We start from the raw sequence: 26,508 nt of genomic DNA, 5'->3' as shown, positions 1-26,508 counted from the left end.
TAACCTAGGAGATTTCTCCAACCTTGTGTTCAGAATCGTAAGTCCTTTAAAGACAACCACAGAATTACACACAGATCTCCCTTTTGAAAGGAAGTAGGTCTTAGCAACTTAAATCAAAAAATAGGTTTTGGAGTCTCTGGCTGGTAGAGGTAGACAGCTCAAGTAACATTAGCTTTGAACTCTAGAGCAGGCACAGTTATTACTCTGAGAAGACATGGTACTCAACACCCAGTTCCTTTAAACAATAACTTCAAATTTTGCAGTCAATGTTGCCTTTAGGTCCCTTACATAAATTTCAAATTTGTCTTGTGAATGCCACCATCTTTGGATTCCCTACCTCACCTATTTAAAAACAACAACCAGGAGCATGTGTGAAATAACTATATTCTATTGTCTTCCTCTGGCAAGAGCCAAAACTTCCTGTCAGTCATTGTGCAATATGAAAAAAGAAGGCAGTCCCCTGGGACTAATAAATAAAGACTGCTCTACAGTATCAATTTACTGTTCAGAGACAGAGCTACTGTGGCTAGTCTTTTCAGAGGATGTATTCAGGACATCTTTTTTTGTTGGTACCTGTTAGAGCAAGATACATTTCATAGGAAGGGAGCACAGATATAAAGAGATATGCATCTTTCTTTGCTACCTGATTTTTTCTTTCCTAGACCAGCAGCAGGAAAGAATTTCATCATTATGCTAAGTAGCCTTCACTGCTCTAACATCTTGTCAGCTCTGGTACCTACGATAGCACTGAACTGACTGGAGGGACATGGAGCCTGCTGTCTGGTGTTAACTTGTGCAACCTCCTCCTAGGTGCATAGGACAGGAAAAGAAATGGACAACAATCAGTATATAAAAGACACATTGGGTCAAGACTGAACACTGAAAACTACTCTAAATTTGTGGGTTAAAGAGCTAGGTGTGACACTACTGGGAAAGCATTTGTAAAGCTGAAGACTGCTTCAATGTAGTTTGTGGAGATCTTTCATTTAGCTTTTGTAGCTGGCTGACTTGCCAACAGAGCATAACAACCCCAGCCCTTGTATTGTAGTTACCTAATGAATGTGAGCTACCAAACTTCTCATAGCTTTCCTAAATCTTCAGCAAAGATTACTCCTTCCCTTATAGGAAGCATTATAAAAGAACAACTTTCTGATGTGCCAGAGATCTTTCAGGAAGTTTGAAATAGGTAACTGACAATCTTGATAAGTGAAAAGCTTAAAACCAAGAAAGAAAGAAAGAAAGAAAACCCCAAACTTTCATTTATAAGCTACTTTGCTGCCTTTTAGGACAAAAGCCACATTACTAGGCCCTTCAAAAAGCACACTGAAACTTTTATGTTAACAGGAAGTTATTAGGTTTCCTTCTGCACCATCAGAATACTTTTCTATTGCATTCCTTTATTGTTTTACATAGTAACTTTGAAATCATTAATCAACAGGCTTCTTTCTGTTCCAGCTATAGACTACGACAACCTGAAAGTAAAAGGGTGGGGATGACAACTGCCAACTCCACAAAAGTGTGTGTGTTGCAGAGAAACCAAATCCCCCTACTGACTTCCAGTTTCCTCAGGGTCAAGGAGAAAAAAAAAAAGTGCACTAGCAACTTCATTACAGGTTTTGAAACATGCATCAGTTCTATCATGGAAGTTCTCATGGTAAATTTATAGTTTGGTGGAAATAGTTGCATAAAGAAGCTGCAAACTGCAGCTACGTTAAACTAATTGCAACGTTTAGTTCAGAAATATTATCACCTAGAGAAAACTTCACACATTTTTACTTTTAATAAGTTCATTGAGAGATCTGAGATAAATTTAAATCAGTAGGAAAATGTCTACTTGGCACCTGTAATTTGTCATCTCCATTCTTTGAAGCTCATAGGCTGTAATTCTGACTGCTACAGATTGTCTTAGCACAGCAGTTGCTGTAAAGCATGAGAAAGTAAATAATTTACTCCCAGGAATTCCATTAGCATTTATCACTTTTTCCTCCTCCAGTTTAAAGTTTCTAGTTAGAATAATGGAAAAATTGATTGCTCTGAAGTTTGCAGATCCCTTAGTAAAAAAGTTGCCTTTAGGTTACCATCTTAGGATCTGTGTTTCAGACTTAGATGGTTGGAGGCATGTCCTTACTCACAGTAGTTAACACATTTTGCACAGTCACCAAGTTCAACAAAACAATGTGATTTTTGTACACTTGCACATCACTTTGTATACAGCAACACTAACTACTTCAAACCGTGGCATAGACATTTATTTCTAACACGAAGCATTTATGATTTGGTTCATAGGTGGAGTTCTCCAAATTACAGCACTTCAGACAACATGCCTATATCTGAGTCCGTTGACCAACAATGTAAGCTGAAAGGATATCTTGGGTTAAAGGCACCCAACAAGCCTCTTGCTGTACAAATTCTAATCACCCATTATTGTATTCCCTCTTCCTCTTCCCTTGCAAATATATCTCTTTATCGAAAGTGAAGTGGCAGCAGATAAAACTAATGGTTAAAGTGCAAACTTTCCCTGTAACCAATGGGACCTACTGTTTATACTGCTTTGGGTGCAGCTAGTTAGCTGCTACCACAATCCTTCTTTTGAATAAAAAACAGCTTGTTGCAGATTTTTCTCTTATTGCACATTTTATTGTATGTACTGTACAAAATAACCAAAAATTTTTTTTCCTGTTGCTTTGATGTTTTAAGCACTTCCGATAGTTTTAGATTGTTTTAAAATTTCCCAATAAACATGTCAAGAGGAACGAACTGCAAGTTCCCTAGTTGGTATAAGAAGGCATCTAGAGCAGGAATGACTCTGAGGTACAGGTTCCCCTCTACATTTTCTAGTTTGAAGCTGCCTAAATATTATCTTTGAGGCATGATTACAAGTTTAAGGGGATGGCATCCAAGATCTACATCCCCAGGCTTCCTAGGGGACAGATTCAAATTTGTGAACTCCACCTCTAACCCAAGCTATGGAGGGCAAGTGTCTGTCATGATCTTTGTCTGATTCGGGCTGACTCTGGGCACGCTCTGGTTTGGGGTTTGAAGAAGGTGGGTCAGGTTGCTGCACAGACATAGTCCTGCGGAGATGGTTTCTCTTGCGCAAAAACTCAGGTTGGGAGTGAAGGCCAAAGCTGCCTTTTCTCAAGATCATCCGAGAGTTGTTCTTTTTGGGTCGTGAATGAAGACTGAACTCCAGCGAGGCCAAGTGGGCTGCGTAACCCTCACTGAGGAACTGAAACAGGAAGGAAAGAAAGAGAGTGATAATTTACTGCTGCCTCAACCTATGAGCTCTATGAGTTCAGTTCATATATTTGGCAATTTAATTAGATATATATAAAAGAATTAATGTCTCCTCTCCCTTTTAATTTCAGTGAATTGTTCCATTTTGTTGCTCATCAATATGCAAAGCATGCACTTGCAGATACAACCTGTGACTATTAAATTCTCTTTATGATTCACTCAGCGAGAAAATGCCTCATCTGAGACCAAAAATGTCCTTCTTTCTCTGAAAGACTGTCTCTGCTCTTTATCTTGCGTGTGTGTGCACATGTGTGTGCATGCATACATTCACAAACATGCATTTCCTTACTCCTCCCAAGGACTTCCTGGTTGAGCAGCAACAGTTACTTACTTGACACTGTGCCTGGTATTTCTTTGTTGATCGTCCAACTATGTAGATCTGAGACGGCGACAGAGCCAAGACATTGTAAACAGAAATATCTTTCATGGAACCATATGCAGCACAGATTTTGATGTGGCACTGAAAAAAAACATTACTTCCAAAGTAAATGCTCTGACTATTGAACAGCATGCACTACAAGGACGGCACTTGTTTTGCATTGAAGCAGCAGATAAACTCACTGTTAACAATGCTGTAAACCACACACAGCTAAATCTATTTGCCTGCATGCCAGCAGAATTACAAATATGCAGATAGGAAAGAATAAGTAGTTCATCGATTTATTTGTAATACCATATGCCAGGAGGTACCTTTGGATATTTTATTTAGCATTCCCTACTCTTTGAAAAGCAATAAAAGAAAGGAGGAATGGCAAAAATACTTTATAATGGCCAGTAGAATTTACTGTTCAGTCTGTGACATTCTCTAGAAAAAGGTTTTAAAGATATAAACTGCTTTCTAGTACCTCTTGCATGAGATTCCGTAGAAAAATAGTCTTTTGTCGCAATGGGTCATGAACAAGTCCATCAGAGAAGAAGATCATTCCTTGTGGGAAGTTGTGTTGAGACAACCATGAAACCACACGCTGCTTTTGCATATCTGGACGGCCAGTAATATAGATAATCAGATATCCCAGGTCCTGCCAATGTCTGTCAGAAACAACAGATACATTACAGAGATGCAGAAAAAGAAATAATGCCCAAAAGACAGGTTAGTACTTCTTTGCTTAGCATGGACCCAGTTAGAAATCAGACATGACCCTTGAACAGGTAGAAAGCACCCTGTCTGCTCCTAGTGAGAAATTATGCAATTATCTCTACATCTTGAGGGAGATGGAATAAAGCAAGTGATAGTCTCATACAGTATGTTATGTAAAACATAATAGCTATTTAAAAACATATTTAGAATAGTCCCTTTGCTGTACCTCAAGTCCTGCTACCTTTGAAATGTATTGCGAGATTCTGTCATTTCAAATTAAGGGAATGGAAAATCCTTGAAAACTGGCATCTCTGCATTCCAAAATGTGAGTTGTATTTCCTCACCCAGTGCAGTGTTAACAGACTTGCAAGAATGATTAAAAGCATCCTGTCTTTTCATCCAGAAAACACTCCTATGCTCATGGCACTTGGTATTTCTGGAGCAGAAGTATGTCCTTACTTGAAGTTAGTGAAACACAGAATACACTCGTTGCTAACCACAGTAACAATTGGAATCATTATTAATTACTCACATTTTAACACCATGTTTGTTTGAATATGCAATTTTCAATCTTTATCCAACTTAAACTACAAATTTCCAAGTAAACCATAGCATTCTAAGTTTCCTCTGAAAATCAGGCAGGCCTGTTGTCCAAGCAAATACAGAAACATACCTGCAAAGCATTCTAGCCTTTAAAGGTTTTTTGCATATTTAGTTTAAAAAATTATATATTCTGTCCTGTTCCCTCCTATTGTGTTCAAACAGAAAAGTCAGAGATTGAGAAAGCGAAGCAAACTTCACTTACCTGACAACATCAACAGCTCCAGCTCGGACTTTGGGGTCACTTCCCATAATTGAAACACTTGCTGCAAATGAACCATCAATGCTGAACACAACACATTCCATTCCTCGGGGAAGCACTGTCAGATAGCTTGTGGCACTGCTCTGGTCCCCTCTGGAGAGCCAAAGGAATAAATACTTTTTACAAGCATAGCGTGAGAATATTTTCTGCACATTCTAGTTAAGGACTGTCTAGATCTGCAGTTTCAAATAACTCTGTTAAGTAGGTATTCTGATTTTAGTCCTATGCGGGGCAATTAAAACCTAAACTTTTAGGAAATTGCTTCCAAAAAGAAATTTGGAAGCTGACTTTAATAAGAAATCAGTCTACAATTACTGGCAAATTCTCAGAAATTACAAAGGAAGAACTGATATGTACCTTTTATTGGCATTTCTGCTTATAACTATCAGCTTTTCTCCACTAAATAAACATTAGAATAATATTAGCATTACTCATCTCTCTATCACTGCAAATTACAAAGGAAATGCCAATCCAGAAAAGTAAAACAAACCAAAAATAACCGACCCCTAAACAAAATCAAACCAAAAAAAAAAAATGCAATTGCAGATGGCTTTTCATATAGAAAGGCATGTGAGATGCCATACCATCTTCTGTTCATGATGACCTCCCCAAGAGGTCTGGACTCTAATAAAGCACAAAGTGATCCAAACTCTTATCATTCCACGATATCATGGTCCTTAAAAAAATGTAATCTGAAGACCACATTGTCCTTCCTTTAAAAATATGATCACTGTATGATATAGAAATTTATATATGATGATGAAGATTCTTAAAATATGTGCACATTACATTACAGCTTAACAGGCAACGACAGGACAACTCTCATTCCTGACTGAAACTCATTCCTGAAGTCTAAATGCCCATGGGAACTTAGCTTCCCAGTACACCTTAATTTGTGTTCATGTAACTGTCTTTTCATAAATTGATGGCTTGTTATACTGCATTGAAGTAAAATATTTCTTCCTCCATTAGCACTACACAAGACTGTAAATTGACTTTAGACTTGATTAATGGGTGGATAATGTCATGTTCTTTTTCAACTGAATTCATGTTTCAACTTAATACTCTGATTGTACCTCCAAAGTAGAGACTCAAAGAAAGCTATTTGCTACTTGGGTATGTGATTTAATTCTAAGTGCAGTATTAAATTAATGTTATTTATTTATTTAAATTCAGCATAGGCATTAAACATCAGAATAATTAAAAGCACAGGTACCCTAGTCTTGCACCTATGCCAACAGATCTTATTTCACACATTTTCACTTTTTATACGTTAAACATAGTGTTTTTTTCAAATACAGGAAAACCAGTAGAGTTGACTTCAATAAAATGTTACTCTGAGATACTTTTTTCCCCCCAGTTTAGAATAAACATGTTCTTACGTACAGAATTAAAGTGACTCTTTCAATTAGCCTGCTATCAACACAGAAATTGCTGGCTGAGAATAAGACAGTACATATTCTTCTGTTAATTTCAACAATAAAAGCTTCTTATTGGTTTGAAGAACATGAAGCCATACCCTTCAGCAATCTTTTCCCCCGTGAAGAAGCTCTGACATAACTCAAATCATACACTCTTGCCATAAGAAAACTGATTAGTCATTCAGTCATCTTATTTTGCACTAAATTGAATTATGTTGAAGTTTTGTGTTGCAGAAAGGATTCATAAGACCCATTGGGCTGGACACCTGTAAGCTGGCCAGTAAACAGATGATCACTGCTTCAAATCTAAACTGGTAACACAGCAAGAAGACCAAGAAAAACAATTAAATTTTTCACTGGACAGCTGAGGCACAAAGAAATTAAATTATCTGCCTAAGGCCACACAGAAATCTTTTGTATAATATAGAACTGACCAAATTCCCCTCTATACACACTTCAATCTTATACATGTCGATGTCTTCCTGATCACAAGAGCCCATCACACCTGTAGTTCCAGCTTAGAGTTATTACCTGACCACCATTTTGATGGGATACACACCAACTCTCAATCTCTTTTGTTTGGGTATGCTGTAGGATATACGGCCACTGCTGTTGGATATCTCTGTGTCAAAGTACACCCATCTACCCGAAGATGGCTCAGTCATTATGAAGATATCAACCTGCAAAAACAATACAGCAGGTACACAGAGGGTGCCTACTATTACACAAGACCTGCCAAGCCTAAATCCCATTAGTATCTCCAATTGTGTCTTGTACCAAAAGCTAAGAAAGAAGTTTCAAGGAACCCTAAATCTCAATAAAAACTTCATAGAGGGTCCTCCCAATTAGAAATGTTTCCTAACACCATTTAAAGCATGCATCTTAGCACTGCCAATGTCAAGAGCATATACAGTTCAGGACTTTAGGAGGAACATCAAACTAGAAAAAAGATCATTTCAGCTTGTGTGTGTGTATTAAGCTTTTGCATACTAAACCTACAAAAGGGAAAAAAATCAGCTGGTTATTAAAAGATGAATTTTTTCTCAAATCATAATATTGCTTTCAAATGAAAAGCCTAAACACCTCAAATTATCAAGATTTTTTTTCCCTGAAGAGGTTTCATCAGTGTTTTTCTTCAACTTAAGTCATTCAAGTGATGTGGATGCTTTAAGGTTTTATTTATTTATTTATTTATTTATTTAAAAAAAAACACAAAACAGCCAAACAACAAAATAACAACAAAACAATGGGACAAGATTGAAGCAGTGATTGTCTTAAAAGTATAACCATTACCCATGATGACAGTTCAATTTGTATCAGTACAATGCATGCTGAATACTGCAACAGAATCTTAGAAGCAGCACATCACTTAAGTCTTGCGGAGTTAACTGATGAAGCCCAGCAGTGACAGAGGTACGGGATATTGTGTCCTGTATTTCAAGCCAACACACAGCAGCAGCTGACATAGCTTTTGTGATTGTAGAAGAGTTCTTTGTCATATGAACTGTCTTTTAGACAGATATCACTCAAGTTCTCTATGGTTGAGGCTGAATGGAAAACATTTTACAGTGAAGTCTCTGCTAGCATGGAAGCAATTCAGTTGAATGATGTAGTCTAGACTATCAACTCAAAGACACTGGTCAAGACTTCCAAATGCATTATACAACACAATTTTGAAAGATTCCTGTCTTTTACTAAAGTTTGTTTTGTTTTTTTTTCCAATTACCTCTGAAAATTTAACATACCAAGAAGAGAGCAATAATTTCATTGTGATGTAGGCAGAGAGTGAGAATGTAAATGCTGATCTCAAAAGCAAGAGCTTTACTCTGGCTGAGTGCAATAGATCTAGCTTATATGTAACTCAGCCAACATCTTAACTCCAATATTTTGAAGCCAGGAGCCTGAGTACATTTGCAACAGTGAGAGGATCATCTCTAATGCACAGCACCACAATCCTTAGGTTTTTCTACCTGAAATATCACTTCCTGCTTAGTAACATGAAAAAAGGTAGGCAGGAAAAGGTGGAAAAGGTCTTTCCATAGCCAGTTTCCTAAACAGTGCAAAAGGAGATGGAGAACAAAGGAGATTTATCATACATAAAGCTGTTATCAGAGTCATAATTTAAGTGCAGATTGCTCTAAAAGTAGACTGCCCAATGTTGAAAAGAAGGAAGCTGAATGCTCAACCCAGTATGAGGTTAATGCATCACATTAGCAGCATGGGCTACCCACAGAACAAGCAAAGCGAAGCCTCCAAGCTTCAGTTTTACCCTCAGTTCAGCAACAATGCTCTGCTAATTTCCATAAAAGCTCTTACAGTCTATTGAGTATGAACAAAGAGTTCACTTAATGTCTGGCTTTGCTCATTTTAAGCCTCGCTGCTGCAGGCAGCGTTAAGAGCACAGATGGTTCCAACCATGGCACATTACTTCTTCAATTCTGCAACTAATCTTTACTCTTCCATGTATGTGAGAAACAATAGCAACCTAACCTATAGCATCACTATTCCTGTATTTAATTGTCTTACCTTTAAAGGAAGATGTATATTTTTCTTCTAGTGATTTACCAACTGTTAATAAATTCTTTTTTTGTCCTTCCTCAACAAGTTAATTTTGTGCAGTAGGTGGTGTATACTGATGATGGATTCAGAAATGGCTGCCCAGCATACTTTTCAGTAACAACAGGAAATGGCCAGCATCACATAAAAAAGATGATAGCTGGGAAAAATGTCAGCTATCCAGGGAGTGTGCTTACAGCATATTTTTGCTGAAGTAGTGGGAGACTAGTGACGTAATCCCCCTCACTGTAAGACTTTCTTTGGTACTATGAACTACATGTGCATTACATTCAACAACTATTTCTAGTAAACATTTATTTTAGAAAAATAAGGAAACAGGATACTCAGATTTTACCTTTTCACCTGTTAAAGCTACCATGTCCAGAGGCCCATACATAAAGCGCCCAACTAGTACCTGAGGACCGTCTTCTACTGCAATGATGTCATTAGCTCGATGATTAGCAGTCACATTCTGAAATGAGAGCAAAAGGTGGGAAGGGTAGAGTTTGCTTTTGTAGTAAGGCTATTATATCTCTATTGTGTTGTTATGAACAGTAACACAGAAACACAGTCCAAGACAAGTATATTTGAGGTACATCTCAGTGCACCTTAGAGTACCCCTCAAAACTGGGCTTTCAGGAATGGCCAACATCCCATTAATGGTGCACTCCTGAATAGAGATTCAGTTGAGGACACCCCAGATGACCAAATAAGAGAGTACTTTTAAAGGAAATGTCAATTACCTTTCAGAACAAGTGGTGCCATAGATCTACATAATTACATGCAAAACATTCATTTTGTGAGGCACTTTCACTTATTTTCAGTAGCTCAAATTTTTCACACTAAAAAATAAGCAATCCTCCTCAAAGTAAGTTTTAACTGCTGAATGGGAAGAATATCTGCAACTTGGCACATCTTTCAAACTGAGAATACATTTTTAGCATAGACTGGACACAAGCTTTTACTGATTGATTGTCATATTTAACCCTGGTATGCACTTGTGCTCTGGAGCACAACAAATCCTTATCAGCATTTACAGCGGCATTAAAAACTTGTTAAAAAATTGTCTAAAAATTAACAGTAATTTTGCTAAGACAAAAAGGTCAGGATTTCAGTGGCATCTGAAAGAAATTTCTCAAGTCATGAATTTTATTTATGTATTATTTAAGCCTTTATTTGATACTTGTAATTGAAGTGGCATCTAAAGAAATAAAATATGTTTTCTTGGGTCACACATTCATTTATCGTACAAGAAAATAGAAGAACAACCTCTTTGCTTAACTGAAATGTAAGGCCCTTTAGTTATTTAAAGAAATACACTTTCTCCCAATGTGTAATGATAAACCAAGAATAAATTGTTCCTATTTCCTAACTGTTATTTTTTTTTGTCTCTGGATTATGTTAACAGTTTTCAGTTATGTACAATTCACATTTTAGGAGATTACACTCCATTTAACTTGCTGCCAAACCCAATTTCTATAGCTGCCATGGATATTCAGATTTATACTTACTCTCAATTTGACATGTGTCCTTTTACGTAGCCATTTTTCTCGTGGATTAGATGGGCTTAGTGTTGCTGGATCCAGGCTGTTGTTCTCCTTGAAATTTACATTTTCATACCTCATCACCTGAAATGATATTAATGTTTTAATAAACCATGTGTTGCTTGGAGAGTCCTGTAATTGGCAAGGAAAGAAGTACACTGCTGCCCCTGCTGAATGACACTGCAGAGCATATAGCACAAGCATAGCAGAAAGATGCACAGACCATATGTTCACATTAAGTGCTGGACAAAAGAATGAAAGCATTTTATTTGTCTATATGATTAAGCTCAGGTCCTTATTAAACAGCTTTTCCATTCACACCACAGCATGCACATTGTTTTACATTCAAATCCTTCCCTGAACCACACAAACATTAGGATGATATCAAGAGACACTCTCTCCTCATTGTCTGCAAAGTCACTAAGGCTCCTTAAGACCATGGAAGTACTTGTTAATGCCCTTTATTGAGCAGAGGTCAGATTCCTGACTCTATCTGTAATGATTTTCTATTCATAGGCCCAGACAACGTTTCCTATTGCCTTCTGGCTATTACTCACCACTGCAATAGGGAACAGGAACGCGATTTGGCTTGTGGCTGGCAACATGGTATAATCTGAAGGTAAAAGGACTGTAGTTTGTGAACATGCAGAACCCTGTCACATCATGCAAGCTACATTTCCTTATGACCTAAGTATCACACACTTAACCAACAAATCTGCATGTTCAACTCATGTATTAGAGCCAACCTACAAATTTCAGCAAGACATGTCTTGCAGCTTCCATAATGGGACCAGGGACAGCTTGAGGCTAGTTCAGTTTGAATTAGAAATAGCTTTGTCTTTATCTTTCACATGCTAGCAGAGAATGAATCAAGCTGGACAGTTGGCTTTCTATGCTGAAGTTTTCCAGCCCTGGTGCCATCTGGAATGGTGGCCTGAAATCCCTTTGAAAGCAGTCTGATGTGAAGTCCATCAAGTAAAATTCTGTTGCATTCAGCCATAGAAAAGCAATTGGCTTGCAATGGATCAGAGTAAGGCTGGGAGGCCAGTGTGTTTTTTAAAAAAATTGTCAAAAATTCCATTCACCAGAGGGCACATATAGGAAATATGTGCCTATAGGGCATTTATGAGTCACTAGCCTTAACCTTAACAGGCAGCAAGGCAGAATGTCCATCATTTGCTGAAATTAACCAGTACTTTATGTAGTGTTGTAAGCTCACATATCACTTTAGAGGAACGTTCCAACTGTGTGAATGCACATATAAGGCTAGATAAGACAAAACACTGCAACTTAATATGGATAAACAGAAAGCAAGGATAATAAAGCAGGAATGATTGCTGACAGAAAAGTATCAGCAATACGTTTAGGGAGGCATTTGAAAGGTGATTTGCAAGAATGTTATGATGGACTCATGGTTAAAAAAAAAATCCTGAGAGGAAGAGATGACAAGAGCTATAATAAAGCCGCGAAGGAGAGCAGAAACATCTACATGCAAATATCTAAGACCCTTCAGGAGACTAAAACAGGTATCTGCATCCTGACACTTCCAGAAGAAACTTCTCTACTTTGGGATGAACAACAAATAAGATTCCTGTTCTGGAGGCTGTTATGGTTCATGAAAAACCCATAAACAGCTTTTGCTTTGCATTGATTTTGGAGACACTAGTTATAAACAAAGTTTATTACATTTTGAATGTAATTAGATATACCAAAGGATGCTTTGAAAGGACGGTGAGAGGCTGAAGGAGTCTTAGAATTTCATCAATTAAAAACATCATTTCATCATTCACTGGATGTAAAAAATACACTGATTCCTGAGTTAATACAAATTAAAATGCTTGTAACTAGCTTCTAGGGGAGGGACCTTGGTTTCTTGGTGGGCCACTTATCCTGCAGGTCACAATCAAATCAACTAAATTTTTTTTTTTTCAATCCAGGTGAGATTTCTCAGCCTCATTACTTTCTCTAGAGATCAGAACATGGATTAACTCTAGGTCACTCACAGCTGCTGTCTAAATACTGGAACAGTAGGAAGAAGAGACTCATCATATGACTCAGAAATAATTTCTGAGGAGACAGTGCACACAATGCCTGTAAACACACTAGTACAGTTACAGGAGAGACTGCTAAGCAACTGTTTTTTCTTATACACTTCAGTTTCAGTCTCCTTATTTTTCCTTATTCCCTCTAATTTTGAGAGGGATATTTGCTGTAGAGAGAGAAAGAAAGAGATCAACGACCTGTCTCAAAATGAATGCCACAACATCTGTTGATTCCCAGTAGCTGGCATGGAACAGATGTGGCAGGGCCACAGTTGGAAATGCTGTCAGTACATCTGGACAATACAAGGCATAATCAATTCGTTTTGTTCCCCACCACTTTGCAGTAACTACAAAATAAAACAAAAGAAAAGAAGAAGTATCACATTTCTAAAAGGTATCTTAGCAAATCTCTTGCTGTTTCTATGTTTAAGCTAGATAAAATAAAATCTTCTGCTTTTTTAATCCTGACATTTAGAGTCTGTTAAAGGCATCAATCAAACAGAAATGTACTGTTTTCACTGACTGCATAATCCCTTAAATGTGTGCAGTCAAAACAGCCCTCCAAGTTTTGGGAAGCAGAGGTTACCTTACCATGATTCCCTTTGTTTCCTTGTCCATGGAAAATGTACAGTGAAAGACCAGTAAGTTTCTGATCGTGTTACAGAGTAAGAGTTGCAAATGCTTCCCAAACAATGAATATGATATTGATGTGTGTCTACAGTCTGTAACTGGAGAATATAATGATCTATAGCACAGTTACGAGTAACAATTCTTATCTATCTATATTTCTTCATGCCTGGACCATGCTTCTAAACCCAAGTTAGTATGAAACCCTTAATAACTATTTCCAAGTGCCATTTTAATATAGAATTGTGACTTCACTTTATCCAAATTATTACAAACAGAAAAAGGAAGTTAAATTGTGTTACTTAAAACCACAGCAACTTAGGCTTTTCTCATTCTCTCCCAATTTCCACATAAGTTATTTTCCTTTTCATAATAAAGTTTTCCACAGAAAGGATATAGGGAAAGGGCATTTGCTGTATCAGACAGCACACGTCACCAGGCTTCACTCACTGTTGGTGAAGTATGCTGATGGCAAGCTCTCTGTTGACCCTGAGTTTTCACTGTTTGTGCTGGCCAAGCTCAACTTTCTCTCTTTTCCTTGTGGTTGATTAGATGCATTTGGAGATTCAGGACTCTCCTGAGCAAGAGTTATGTTCAAAGAGCTGTTCTCAAGGAACAGAGCACTGTGGTTTTGGATGGCATCACCTGCAGGTCATACAAATGAAAAACAAAACAAAACAAAAAAACAGCCACCATCACCAACAAAAAATAATGGGATGAACAACATGGCCTTGAAATTATTTCTGAAATACATATTTTTAAAATATAACGCTCATGATCATTTTCTTTAACAACATCAGTTTTAATGACCACAGATGAAACTCTTTCAGAGTGAGAAGAGCAGCATGAGACAGCACAATAAAATGGAGAAAGCATATCCTACTGCCATAAAAATGCAATGGCAGCTAAGTAAGATCTTCCAAAATGCGTAATGCCGCTGGGAGGCTGCCTCCCACTCAACCTTCCCTATTTTAAAGTCACTCTCTGAGAAGAGCTATGCAATCCTTGGCGTCTTTGACACTCCTCTTGTTTTCCTGAGGTGAGTGAAACCACTTGAGAAAGAGAGCTTACAGAGAGTTTATCTACTGATTTGCATCTTCACAAATGGAACAGAATTTTCATTTATTTGTGCCACTCTGACAGGTGAGCTATGGGCCATGCCTAACACCTCTACTTAATGAAACAAAAGAAAGCTTTCATCCTGAGGTGTTCTGCAACACTCCTGAGGTGTTCAAAGAACAGATGTGCATTTAAATAAAAGTATTACTGATGCAGCCTGCACATCCCTGCTGCAACCAGCAAAGGCAGAAGCTCCACAAGGTATCTGTGAGACAGGATGTACAGCAAAGTGCACATCAAAAGCAGCTGACTCCTCTACAGTTTTTTCAGAGAACAAACCTCTTGGAGAGATTAAAATGTAGTGAACAAAGGGAAAAGGGGAAGCAGTTCAATGCACATGATGAAAAAGAAAGCAGAGGGACCTTGATGACATATTGCTCTATTCCTGAGCATTTTTCAGTCCCATTCAGACAACTGACCATACTGTGCTCATCTTTCATGTGGCCATGGGTTAGGGACTACTACATCATACATTTCTTTACGTAGTGGAGGCCTGGGGTAAGTTTCTCTTCCAACTTTTCAAGTGTTACCAACTCTTAGTGCAAAAGATACCTCGGTGCACAGAGGAGAACACAACAGGATTTTTTAAGAATTTAAACATAAAAGTTGTTTACAGTAACATCATTGCTTACAAAGATACACTGGGAGTATAAGTGTCTATAGATATCACAACGGTTAAAACTTGTCAGCATTGAATGAAAAGGAATAGCTTCATAGCTCCCTACAAATTCGTCCCTTCCAAAAAGCAGACATGGCTGGAAAGGTTCTGTCTTCTTTCGACATAAGCCTGAATATCTCAACTGCATGAGACAACACAAATAGATGGACCAGATTGAACCAGAGAAGCAATTAAATTCTAACACTTCATGATTGGTATAAAGTTTCAAAGAATATATTTAATCATAGTTTCCATGGGAATGTGTATTTTGAGTTTCATTAAAAAAAAAAAAAAAAAAAAAAACTGCAATGAACCGTTCTTTCAAAGGAATCTTTCTGACACCACACAACAAGAAAAGCTATGTGTGGCTATAGGAAAGATTCATGGAGGTGAAAAAGATGGAAGCCCAATCTTATTACTTCCCTTGTCTCAGGCAAAGCATAATCTCTAACACAGACAACTGAAAATTAAAAACAGTGCTGCTTTCTTATAACTTACTTCCTAAGATGGGGAGGTACTATATGCTCTTTGTAGCAAACCAAGAGGTACAAAGAAGTAAAAGTTCTATTCTATGTCATTCTAAACACTGAACCAGTATGCACTCAGTCCTTCTGACAACAAACTCCAAACCACATTGGCCTGAAGTATCACAGCAGAACAACTCACTGAAGAGCTGATAGAGCAGTAGAATCCACAGACATATGGAGTAAGGAACAAGGAAGATGCACTCTGTTAGGCGTCTATCTGAACCAGTAGCCCGAATCAAACTGCAATCGACAGGAAATTCCACAGAAAGTACAATAAATTCTGTAAATGAGAGCTAAAAACAAATGACACCTCCAGAAAGTGCTTGTGGTTGGCAGTTTTCTGACATACTTTCTGCTTCCCCTCTCTGGTGCTAAAAAAATCACTTCAATAAAAAGGGTTGTTGTGCCTTTTAAAATTCTCTCCCTCCAAATTGTTGTTGCTCTACTGATACTACTGTAAATTGACTGTAAACCAATCCTTCCTCCTCTGTTAGAACTTTTCAAAAGTTTGAGATTCAGTTCTTCATTCCCACAAATATGGAGATGGAGAGAGAATTAAAAACGATAACTGCACAAAATGGAAAACGTCGTCAGACAACACGCTGACTTTTCCAAATTATTGGCTGGCTTACCAACCGCTCAATAAGAATCTGGGGCTCTGTAATTTATTTCCTAATACTTTTATTTTGAGTAACCATTCTTCTTCTGAAGAGACCATATCAATAAAATGGAAGTAAACTGTCAAAAATGCCTTTCTCTCATATTTTCTAAATCATCTTTATGTTAAGCAGGTAGGGCAGTCCGCCTTCATCTCTGAAGGACGGGTTTTTGTTGAATTGTAAAGGAGGAGAATTTCCATTATTCTTCCATTTAAGTAACTGAAAAAGACACTTCCCTCCAAAAACAATCTTTCTCATGAATCTGAGTATCACATGACTCAGCATTTGAGGTTAAAGGCTCCAAGGATCTGCTCAAAAGGCTCTTTAAGAGCCTTTAGAGGCTATTATTACTTATCATTATAGGCTCTTATTACTAGTCTAACTTTATTTTTACTTATCAAGCTTGATAATAAAGACAGATCATTTTACAAAGTCTCAGCTTGGGTAATTATGACAGTTGCAGCAAAGACAAAGAGGCAAAGCAACTTCCTCATGGCCAGGCAATTCAGTAATCATCTCCAGACAAAATTAACAATTCAGTATTTACTCTATAAACAATCAGAGAAATACAGTGCTTTTAGACCTCGACTTCTATCTACCTGTAATGAAGCATACCAGTTGGCAATCCTACATATTCCTTATAAATAAAACTTTGCAAGAAAAGAAATTTGCATTTATTTCAATTGTGCTACAAAATGAAATGTGACAGAAGCTCAAAGACTCTTTATTAAGTGTAAATAGTAAATAAAATTATCTAAGTTCTGCTATGTCAAATGTCTAAAAAGTAGGGTAGGTTGAAACCAGGTGTTTTCAGTAAACAGTGAACATATTTTTAACCCTTCCCATGCCATAAGCAGCAAAGCAAAAAGAAATTACATCTCACATGCTAGTGGTATCAAAAGACACAAGTGGTGGCAAATCAGGGATCTGTCACGAAGTCAAGGATCACAAAAGCATTCTGATTACTAAATGTCAAATAGGCAAAAATTGAGAAAGGTGCTGTTCGATAAAAGACAAAACAACATGGCTTTCTCTGTGTTGTAAAACAGTCTGAACTTTGTACCTTGCCCTCACAGTTAAAACAAAACCAACTAACCAAAAAACAAAACAAAACAAAACAAAACAAAACAAAAACATTAACCATCTGTTCTTAGGAGAAAATGAACAAGCCCAGGTATCAGAGAAAAGGAAAAAAAAACCTGTGCAGTCACTAGAATTAATCCTTTGTGAATTAAGAATCTTTAATTCCAAGAGGATCTCAAAGCATGTGCATTTAAATGAGAGGATTTCATATTCATTGAAATGACATAGCTTAGATGTAAAGCACAGCAATAGTTAAATATGCAGAGTTAATACAAAACCATACCATGGAACACCTGCTGATCATTAGACCTAAGGAATTTTTATAATGCATCCAACAGACAGTGTTTCCAGATTTATGTGCTTTGTAGGAGAATCTTCTGACACACTGCCTTAGATGAACCAAAAAAGAACACCCTTTGTTCTCAAATCACTTATAAAGTCTCTGCTTCAAGAATCATAGTATCTGAAGAGTTTACTTCAATACAACAAAGCTGGTAAAATATAGCAACACATTTTCAACTTGAAAAGCAGCCTAAGGGAAGTATTCAGATAGCCTGAGATACGTTTTAGGGACAGAATTTTGTGTCTAAACAAGCAGTAGGAAAATTCAGACACTTGGGTGATGAGAGAACACATTCCATAGATTGGACTGTCCAAAAGCTTGCCTATTCCTTAGTCAATTCCTAAGGACAAGACAGATCTTCAGGATTTTCAGTGGCTTGGCAATAGTGTTAAGTTAGCTAATAGTGTTAAGACAATTGGTGTGGGTGAGACTATATTAAGGCTTTTCTTAAGGTATTCCTCAGTATTCTGTACTAGACAGCAAAACAAAATCAACTGCTGACAGTAAGGAAGCAGCCACAGGTAAATTCATACTTGAACAGTCATTTACCCTCTCAGGATAAAGTCTTAATCTCTCTTCTGGACATTGGAATTTGTTCCAAATCCTTTATTGAACCTGTGCTGTTATGTTTCATGATGAAAGTAGGTGACAATCTGGTAATTCATCCTGTCAAAAACCTGCCACTCCTAGACTCTCTACCATCCAATCAAACCTTGATTTCTAGTAAACACTGAGAATATAGACTCTTATGTTGTAAAAATGAAAATAAATCTCATTTGTAGAACCAGAATATTTGTTTTCCCAACCAAATTTCAGTACTGTTATTATATATTGTCCTTGTCATCAACATTTGTAGGATTCCCAGAACGGATGCCCACAGCTCAGCAGCTCATGTGTAACCATGATGCTTGCTCTTCTCATGCTGTTTAATGCTTACCTACTCATATGAACAGTGGTCTTTGAATGAATTTAAGAAGACTATTCCATCTCATTTCCTAGTTAAAAAAAAATCCAAGTACTTTAATATCATGTTTTTTCATAACATTTTTTGTGTCATTCTACCAGTCACAGTTTTAAGTACTATAGAAACTACAGATTAATACTAAATCTGAATACTAATTATTGTTATTCCTTAAAGACATCTGCAACAGAAACAACTATATGCTATGATAAGGAACAACTATTGCATAAAAGTGCCCTGTTTCAAATTTTTATCTGAGAACTTAGTACTGCTGAGTTTTTCCTAGATAAGAGGTTGTTATGAATGTGAAATGATACAATTCATGATCTGCTGTAGTTTTCCAAAAATTGGTTTAATCAGATTTAGACTGATTTGCATCCAATATACACACTACTTTTGGCAGAGAAAAGGAAGGGATGTGTGTGTATCACACTGCACAGAAGAGGCTCCCAATGATCTATATTCACCCAGTTCTAATAAAAAGAAAATACTGCCATTTTACTGTATTAGCCATTGACATGAAACTCCAAATCCTGAAAAGCCTTTTGAAATATTCTGCTGAGCCCTGAATTCATGTCTGAATGTATAGCAAAAAGAATAAATCTAATGTGTATGCGTGTACACATACACTGATAAATTCATTTTTTGCATAATATGGCATGTCAGGATACTGCACATTTGTACAACTATCTCATTTTTTTATATGAAAAGTCAAAACATCATTGTTACAACACAACAAAATCCATGTCTTTCTATTTCCTCCCCAATCAGTTTCTTTTTTTCCTGATTCAAACATCCATTGCTGAATATGATTACTATTTAGTAGTCTAACAACAAAAGAACAGATCAAAAGACAATTTTCCTAGTGCTATAATTTGTCTTAATAGATATCTGTGATAAAACTACTACAAGTGACCAAGAGAAACAACATCTAAAACAACTGGTATACGTAGGCAAAGTTCGACTAACTGTAAAAATAAATAGTCTAAAATGATGGTATCAATCAACTCAGACATGGAAGCATGCAAGTGACTCTTCAACTAAAGCAATGGTTCACTTTCCAAACACTGTTTAACAGAGCTAGTATCCCAAAAGCTCACATGCAAGAATCAGTTTTTCTCAGTGATCTTTGGTTCAATACTTGCTAAATATATCTGTACCCTTCTGTCCCAGATGACTGGTTTTTAACATGGAAGCACATTTGTACTTCAAATCCTCTTGAGCTGTGTAAGAAGATAAAGCTCAAGAGAAGAACAGGTAAAGAGAACTATGGAAAATAAGTACTGTACCTAACTGGTGAGATCTTCCATCCCCCAGTGGGTATCTCTGGTACCGTGGGACACTGAATGGAGGCAGGAGATGAAATCTTTTCTCCAACAATGGTTCAAGTCTGCAGGCAGAGGGATCAGCAGAGTGAAAGAAACTGTAAACTTGGCTGCAGGCTGGGCGGACCTGGCATACTTGGATGAGAATCAAAGAAAGAGAGTTCAGTATTGCACCTTTACAATTTTCAAGGAGTCTATATATATAAATATGATTAATATGGTCTTCTGCAACTCCAGACTAGCACATATCTGGCCATGAGAAATTTATGTAAATCAGTTACAATTTCCTCTGTAACGAACATTTTGTTGCAAAAGAATTTTAAAGAGACTTCACAATCTCAGATGTAGGCATGTAGCAGACATGAAGACGAGACAGAGAAACAAGACAAAAGCAAGGAAGTAAAAAGAAGTTCAAAAGTCTTGTAAATTTGTTACTGAGCATTACAACTATGATGCTCTCAGCACTTCAAGTATTTACCAGCAAAATGGTTTAACAGGCCTGTTGCACATAGAGGACTAAAATCTAAATGAGATACAGAGAAGATAGGTGACATTATTGCAGTGTCTGAAGTCACCTTATGAAAGCTAATGCATAGAAATGAGGCTGGTCATACTCAGAGCAATGTTTAACATTCCTGCTGAAGATATGAAAATTCTGAGGGTTTTGGGGGCTGCAACTGGAAATGGGTATTTGTCAACCATCCACTTACTCAGCTAGCAGGGCATTCTTTTGATTGATTACAGTGCACTGCAGCATAACTTAGATGAGTGATCACACAAGATGGATAAAATCTGTACGACAGTAAGTGTAGTCCCTTCTCATTGAGCTATACTACACTTTAATCACTCTGAATCTTGCCAGCCTGGGTAGATGAATTCATTATGGACAGTGTTATTGAATATTAGATCTGATGGAATCTGTCTTAAATGACACCTCTTATCAGAGCACCAATCACAGATATAAAAAAAATTAAAATCAAAGCACACTAATTAGGTTCGTTCTAATTTTCAAGAGCAGCAGTAAAGGTATTTGTACAGCAGCAAAACCGTGCTGAGAAAACCTGACACTGTTCAACTTTCTCTGCTGCAGTCAGAGTCACAATGAACTACCTATATCAGAGAACACTACATTCTTACAGATTTTCTCAAGTCCTTCCCATGTTGCTGGAAGGACTCTAAAAATATTTATTCTGTTGCTTGCTGTTATTAATGGCATACAGGGAAAAATCTTGATGTAGACTATATTGATGTTACCAAGTTCTGAACTTCTAAGACTACTTCTGAGTTGTCAAAGCGGTGTTGCCATAAGCAGATCATAGCAGCACTTTGCAGCAACCTCCGTTCTGTAAAAGCTATAGCAGAGGGACAGAATGTTTTTATTTAAATTGGTAAGAAAATTACCCTTTTATTGCTCATAGTAAAAACCTTTCAAAGATACTTAAACGGATGGAGAGGGACTCTACTCGGGTAGATAAGGATAAGACAAGGGGGAATGGTCTTAAACTAAAAGAGGATAGATTTAGTTTAGACATCAGGAGGGAATTCTTCACTCTAAGAGTAGTGAGGCACTGGAACAGGTTGCCCAGAGAAGCTTTGGATGCTCCATCCCTGGAGGTGTTCAAGGCCAGACTGAATGGGGCCTTGTCCAATCTGATCTAGTGGATGGCATCCCTGCCCATGGCAGGGAGGGTTGGAAGTAGATCATTTTAAGGTTCCATCCAACCCAAGACATTCTATCATACTACGATACTTCAGCACTGAGGTTCAAGTTCAGAAAAACATTAATTCTGAAGATGAGGCACATGTTCATATATTTTTTTCAAACAGGGACAGAAACAGGACTATTGGAAAAAGAGAAAATTCCAGTTGCTCATAACAGAACTAGAATGGGGTGTCATACCTCATGAACAGCTAGGACACAATGTGAGGCCACAAGGAATTTGTGACATGGGAGAGGAAAGAAAGGATGACATTCCTTTTGAATTAATGTTTAAGAGGAAAATTCTACCTGCTTCTCCAAATTATCCTACTGGTAGTGTCAAATAACACTCAGCCCATGTAAGCTGTTGAAATACGTTATTGTCAGATATGCAAAATACATTAAACCCCAGCAACCAAATGCATACTCAGCCCACATTTGCACAGGCAGGCAGGCACCTTTTCAAGTCTTGCTAAACCTAGTATGAAGGAAAAATGGCACAGCTCTTCAGAGGGTAACTAAACGCAATCCACTGATGACAGATGAAGACTAGACTGCTCCTCACATAGTATCTGAGTTAACTGCCTGAAGTAGAAGCGATGATGCATGCCCATGAACACCATTTTACCAAAGCACTATTTGTAAAACATTTTAGATTGTTATCACTGGCAACTACCAAGTTTCCAGCTGCAGGATAACCAAAACCTGCTCAGACTATCTGTTTTATGCTGATTTTTCTAGAAAGGATGATCTGTACATCAAACAATCAGAAGAAATGCAAAATGAAAGTTTAATAATATTCTCCTCTGAAGCCACAAACTTGATAAAAAATTCCTAAGAGATGTCTGAAGCCACCTATAGACTTTTTTTTTGTTTTACTTATGGTAAGTAAAATAAAGTTCAGTTCATATTCCTTTCCAATTTATTCCAGCAATTAAATGCAACATTTGATAGATATCCGAATGACATTACTCAAAAGTGTATAAATTGAACTCTTATAATGAAAAAAAAAAAAGGGAGTCCTGAATTGTTGTCTCTTTGTATTTGTCTCTTTATATAACTGCAATGGATTTTTCTCCCTCATCTAATAACTGAACATATCATTTCCCATTAAGATGCCTTGCTATCCAAATCTCAAATGATGCACAGAAGCAAGAGACACACTGAATTTTGAAAAGTAAAGCCCTTTAAAATAAGTGAAAAAAAATCCAGATATATTAAAAAAAAAAAAATCCTGTATATCCTGATCACCATGCTCTTACCAGAGTTAAAAATGGCTCACAGCCAGCACTAATGGGGTTGAAATTTACACATGAAGCCAGAAGTGAACAAGATGAAATGCTGTACTAAGAACAGATGTTATTTTTGGTGTCATTTTCAAGGACTGCTCCTTGGTGAGGTATAAGCTTCATGTTGTATGTTACGGAATTTACAATCAACAGCAGAGCAAAAGACACACTACTGTAAATGGGTGAGCAGTGACATCACCGGAACAAACCTCACCACCTCATGACTCAGTACCAACCTACACTAACATTCACATCTTTTAGAAGAAGAAACTTACTTCACTCCCCAGTCTTTAATTAGACTCTTTTATTTACCTCCTTTTAAATGTGTCTCTTTGTTTACAGAGGTCATTAAAAAGCCTGTATTCTAACTCCAGAAAGAGCTTACCATCCAGGCCTGGCAGAACAGTACTCCTCATGGCCAGCACCAAACCAAGTGGTGATCCAAAGATGAAGAAATCAGACACCTCAAATTCAAATCGGCCCAGGTTTACTTCTGAGAGACTGGAATTCACAGGAAGAAAGTCTGCATCATCTTTCAGCACACTTGAGTGGATGCTGAGCAAAGAAAACGCACTGATTCAACAATAATCAATCCAGAGAAGAAATCCATTCCAAAACCAGGCTGCTTAGAAAGCTCTAGCACCTGCATCAAGATCCAAGCAATATGCCTTAAACTGTGAAAAGATTAATTACAGTATAGCAGCCATTTATTATTTCCAGTGTGGCCATTAATTAAGTTTACTACCTTCAACATACAAGTTTTCTGCAGTTAAAACACTTTATCAGTAAGTTATGCAAGGACTCTTAAAATTGAAGTCTACCTCCCCTCCCTTTTAGCTGTACAGATGTATGTAAGCTTATTCTGCAACTTTTGCTACAAATTTGAACCTACTCAACTTGTGTAAGGACAATGGTATTAAAATGTTACAGTTGTACGAGTACATAAAAAGCATTGCTTTTATGTGTTCTGTGAGCTATGAAACAAAAGTTTACTACTTTTCAACTAGTTATTAACTAGTTATTACAGGTTAAAATTAGTGATGTTTATAGATATATTTTCATATTTTAAGCGATTTAAATGCTTTCATTTATTTTCTGTGCCATACATGCATATGGTAAATACAGATCACCCATCTCTCATGGACAAAGAAAATACTCACCCCTCATTTAGCTTTGTGAGAGATGTAATTACTACATTCAGATGCAGAACAGTAGCATACATACATATACACCCCTCTTACCCATGAAGCATCCTGAGACAGGGCAGAAAATGTCGCCAGAACATGCAAAACCTGACTGAGAGATGCTGACCATGCTATCACTGAAGCCCTCATGAGTTATCTGCACACTACACTTTACATCAATGGCCAATCATGGCTCAGAATCCAGAAACCCTGAAGTCAGACCATAACACCAAGACAATTCTTTCAATCTGAGAACCTAATAACATTCTCAAATTATAACCTGTTATTAATCAAAACTCCTCAAAAGTGATCAAAAAAGTAACTCAAAAATCAATTTCTCTGTGAAAGTGGGATCTTTGTAACCTCATTACTCACACTGACACACTACTTCCAAATAGCAGTATATAAGCATGATAAAAAAGGTCTAGTGATCTTATGGAAGTCTCACAGGCTGGAAACTGAAGGCTAGGAATCTCCATGTACAGGGTGGGGCAAAGGATGATATGGTTTGGCTTGATTTGACACTTTCCTCTCCCACCTTATCAAGGAATATTTTCTGCCTCCTTTAGTCTAGGTATACGCAACTCTTCTCAAGTAACTGTAACAGCCTAAAGTTTGAGGCATCCAAAATGTGAATGGAAGATAACATGTTCCAACTTCTTGCTTAAGTACAGCTCTGTGGAAAGCTTTTAGTTTAAAATACAGATATTCAGAATATTAAAAGAGAAGACCTGTAAAAAGACAGTTATCTTGTCTTTTTAATTATTCTATTATCCCCCAAGTATGAAGTTCTTTATACAATCCAGCACCGTACTTTATACATAGCCCAGCACTCCTATAGAGGAATCTAAAATAACTGACAAAAAAAAAAAAAAAAAAAATCTTCACAAGTTTTCAGTTGTGGAAAAGCAAAACCAACCATTTTGCCTCAGAGGGAAGACACAACATGCTGATATAAAAAAAAAAAAAAAAAAAAAAAAAAAAAAAAAAACACAAACCAATAAGTTTGAGGCAATAAAATTACCATAAGCTGCTACTAACAAAACTGCCAGACTGAAGTACAACACAATAGTAAGTCTGCACTTTACTTAAACTGTAGCAGAACTTGAACATACGTTAAGACTTCTCCATTTGCATCACTCCCGATGAAATAAAGGAAATGAGATGGATAGGGGAATAAAAAGCACAAATAATTCAGAAGTAAAAAGCAAGCAAAAGCTCAGAACAGGCAGAAACAACAAGGTAAACAAAAAGAAGGCTGATTTTTCCATCATATTTGTATTTAAAAGGTTTCTTAGGACCCAAGAAAGCTAATGAGATTAAATCTTGCCCCCAGCCTCCACCCCATTTGGGCCACACATTTACACAGTTTTAGCTGTTGTTTTCTTTTAAATATGCTCTGTATAGCTTGTATACCAATTAGAACACCAAAAGCAATTATCTCACTCTTTGGAGAATAATGGAAAGCCTGTAAGTGAAGTCCAAGAAAAATGTAACAGTAATTCAGAATTATAAAGCATTCATCCATCATGATGTGTTTGGGCCCCACTGAAGAAATGAATCTACCTACATTCAGTTTTGCATATTCAAATCTCACACAAATGAATAAAAGTTAAATAAAATAAAAAACTCTCCACAAGTGAGTAAATTAATGCTAGACACACCAAATCCATGGTTTTCTTTGAAAAGTATTTGCAGGGACTTGAAACAAACCTCCAGAAATACACCACAACCAATAAAAATGATTCTGTTCCACTGTCAGTGACAGGCTGCATTTAGTGGCAAGCCTATTTCTTTTACTCAGTCATCACACACTAGTTACCTAGACAGGAAAGCATGATGCTGGGTTATAGTATCACAGCCATAGGTGGATGAGTCACTCTGTTTCCTAGGCAACGGCTGCCTTGGGTCCTCATCCTCCATGATTTCCGAGATGTCAATATTGCTTTTGCTCAGGCGTTTGCTGCCACCCAGACTGGAGTCCTCTGTTAAAAGGGGATTATCCTACAGAGAATGAACAGAGCAAAAGGAAGATTTAGAAAGGGACCAAAATACAACAGAGCTTACATAAAAAGGCTGCATTTATACATTTTATCCAAGAAAGGGTGGGAGGGGTTAGACCTTCCTGTTGCTGGAGAAGATATGGAAAGAGATGAAGACTAAATTACCCTGTAAGATCTATAGCCTAAAAGCTGGAAGGAGAGAAGGAGAATGATTTTTTTTTGGGGGGGGGG

At 37.2% G+C, this 26,508-nt stretch overlaps 1 protein-coding gene across 3 annotated transcripts in view; it reads right to left on the bottom strand.

Moving 5' to 3' along the window:
• Positions 1-1,573: 1,573 nt before the first annotated feature.
• Positions 1,574-26,508, bottom strand: part of PITPNM3 (PITPNM family member 3) — a 74,678-nt gene continuing 49,743 nt past the window's right edge. For 2 of the 3 annotated variants that reach the window (XM_035342784.1, XM_035342786.1), the window contains 12 exons: positions 26,097-26,278; positions 23,476-23,645; positions 20,067-20,237; positions 13,878-14,072; positions 12,999-13,147; positions 10,726-10,842; positions 9,570-9,686; positions 7,190-7,338; positions 5,181-5,330; positions 4,143-4,326; positions 3,629-3,757; positions 1,574-3,229 (listed from right to left, as the gene is read on the bottom strand). In XM_035342784.1, coding sequence (XP_035198675.1) covers positions 2,921-3,229; positions 3,629-3,757; positions 4,143-4,326; positions 5,181-5,330; positions 7,190-7,338; positions 9,570-9,686; positions 10,726-10,842; positions 12,999-13,147; positions 13,878-14,072; positions 20,067-20,237; positions 23,476-23,645; positions 26,097-26,278 — 2,022 coding nt within the window. In that variant the 3' untranslated portion in view covers positions 1,574-2,920. The remainder of the gene's footprint in view (positions 3,230-3,628; positions 3,758-4,142; positions 4,327-5,180; positions 5,331-7,189; positions 7,339-9,569; positions 9,687-10,725; positions 10,843-12,998; positions 13,148-13,877; positions 14,073-20,066; positions 20,238-23,475; positions 23,646-26,096; positions 26,279-26,508) is intronic. The other variant, XM_035342785.1, reaches the window with a different exon arrangement.

This window comes from Oxyura jamaicensis, chromosome 19 (assembly GCF_011077185.1).
Source record: "Oxyura jamaicensis isolate SHBP4307 breed ruddy duck chromosome 19, BPBGC_Ojam_1.0, whole genome shotgun sequence".
In the NCBI taxonomy this organism is placed as follows: Eukaryota; Metazoa; Chordata; class Aves; order Anseriformes; family Anatidae; genus Oxyura; species Oxyura jamaicensis.
Note: the sequence above shows the minus strand (reverse complement) of the source record. Positions and strands in the feature narration are given on the sequence as shown.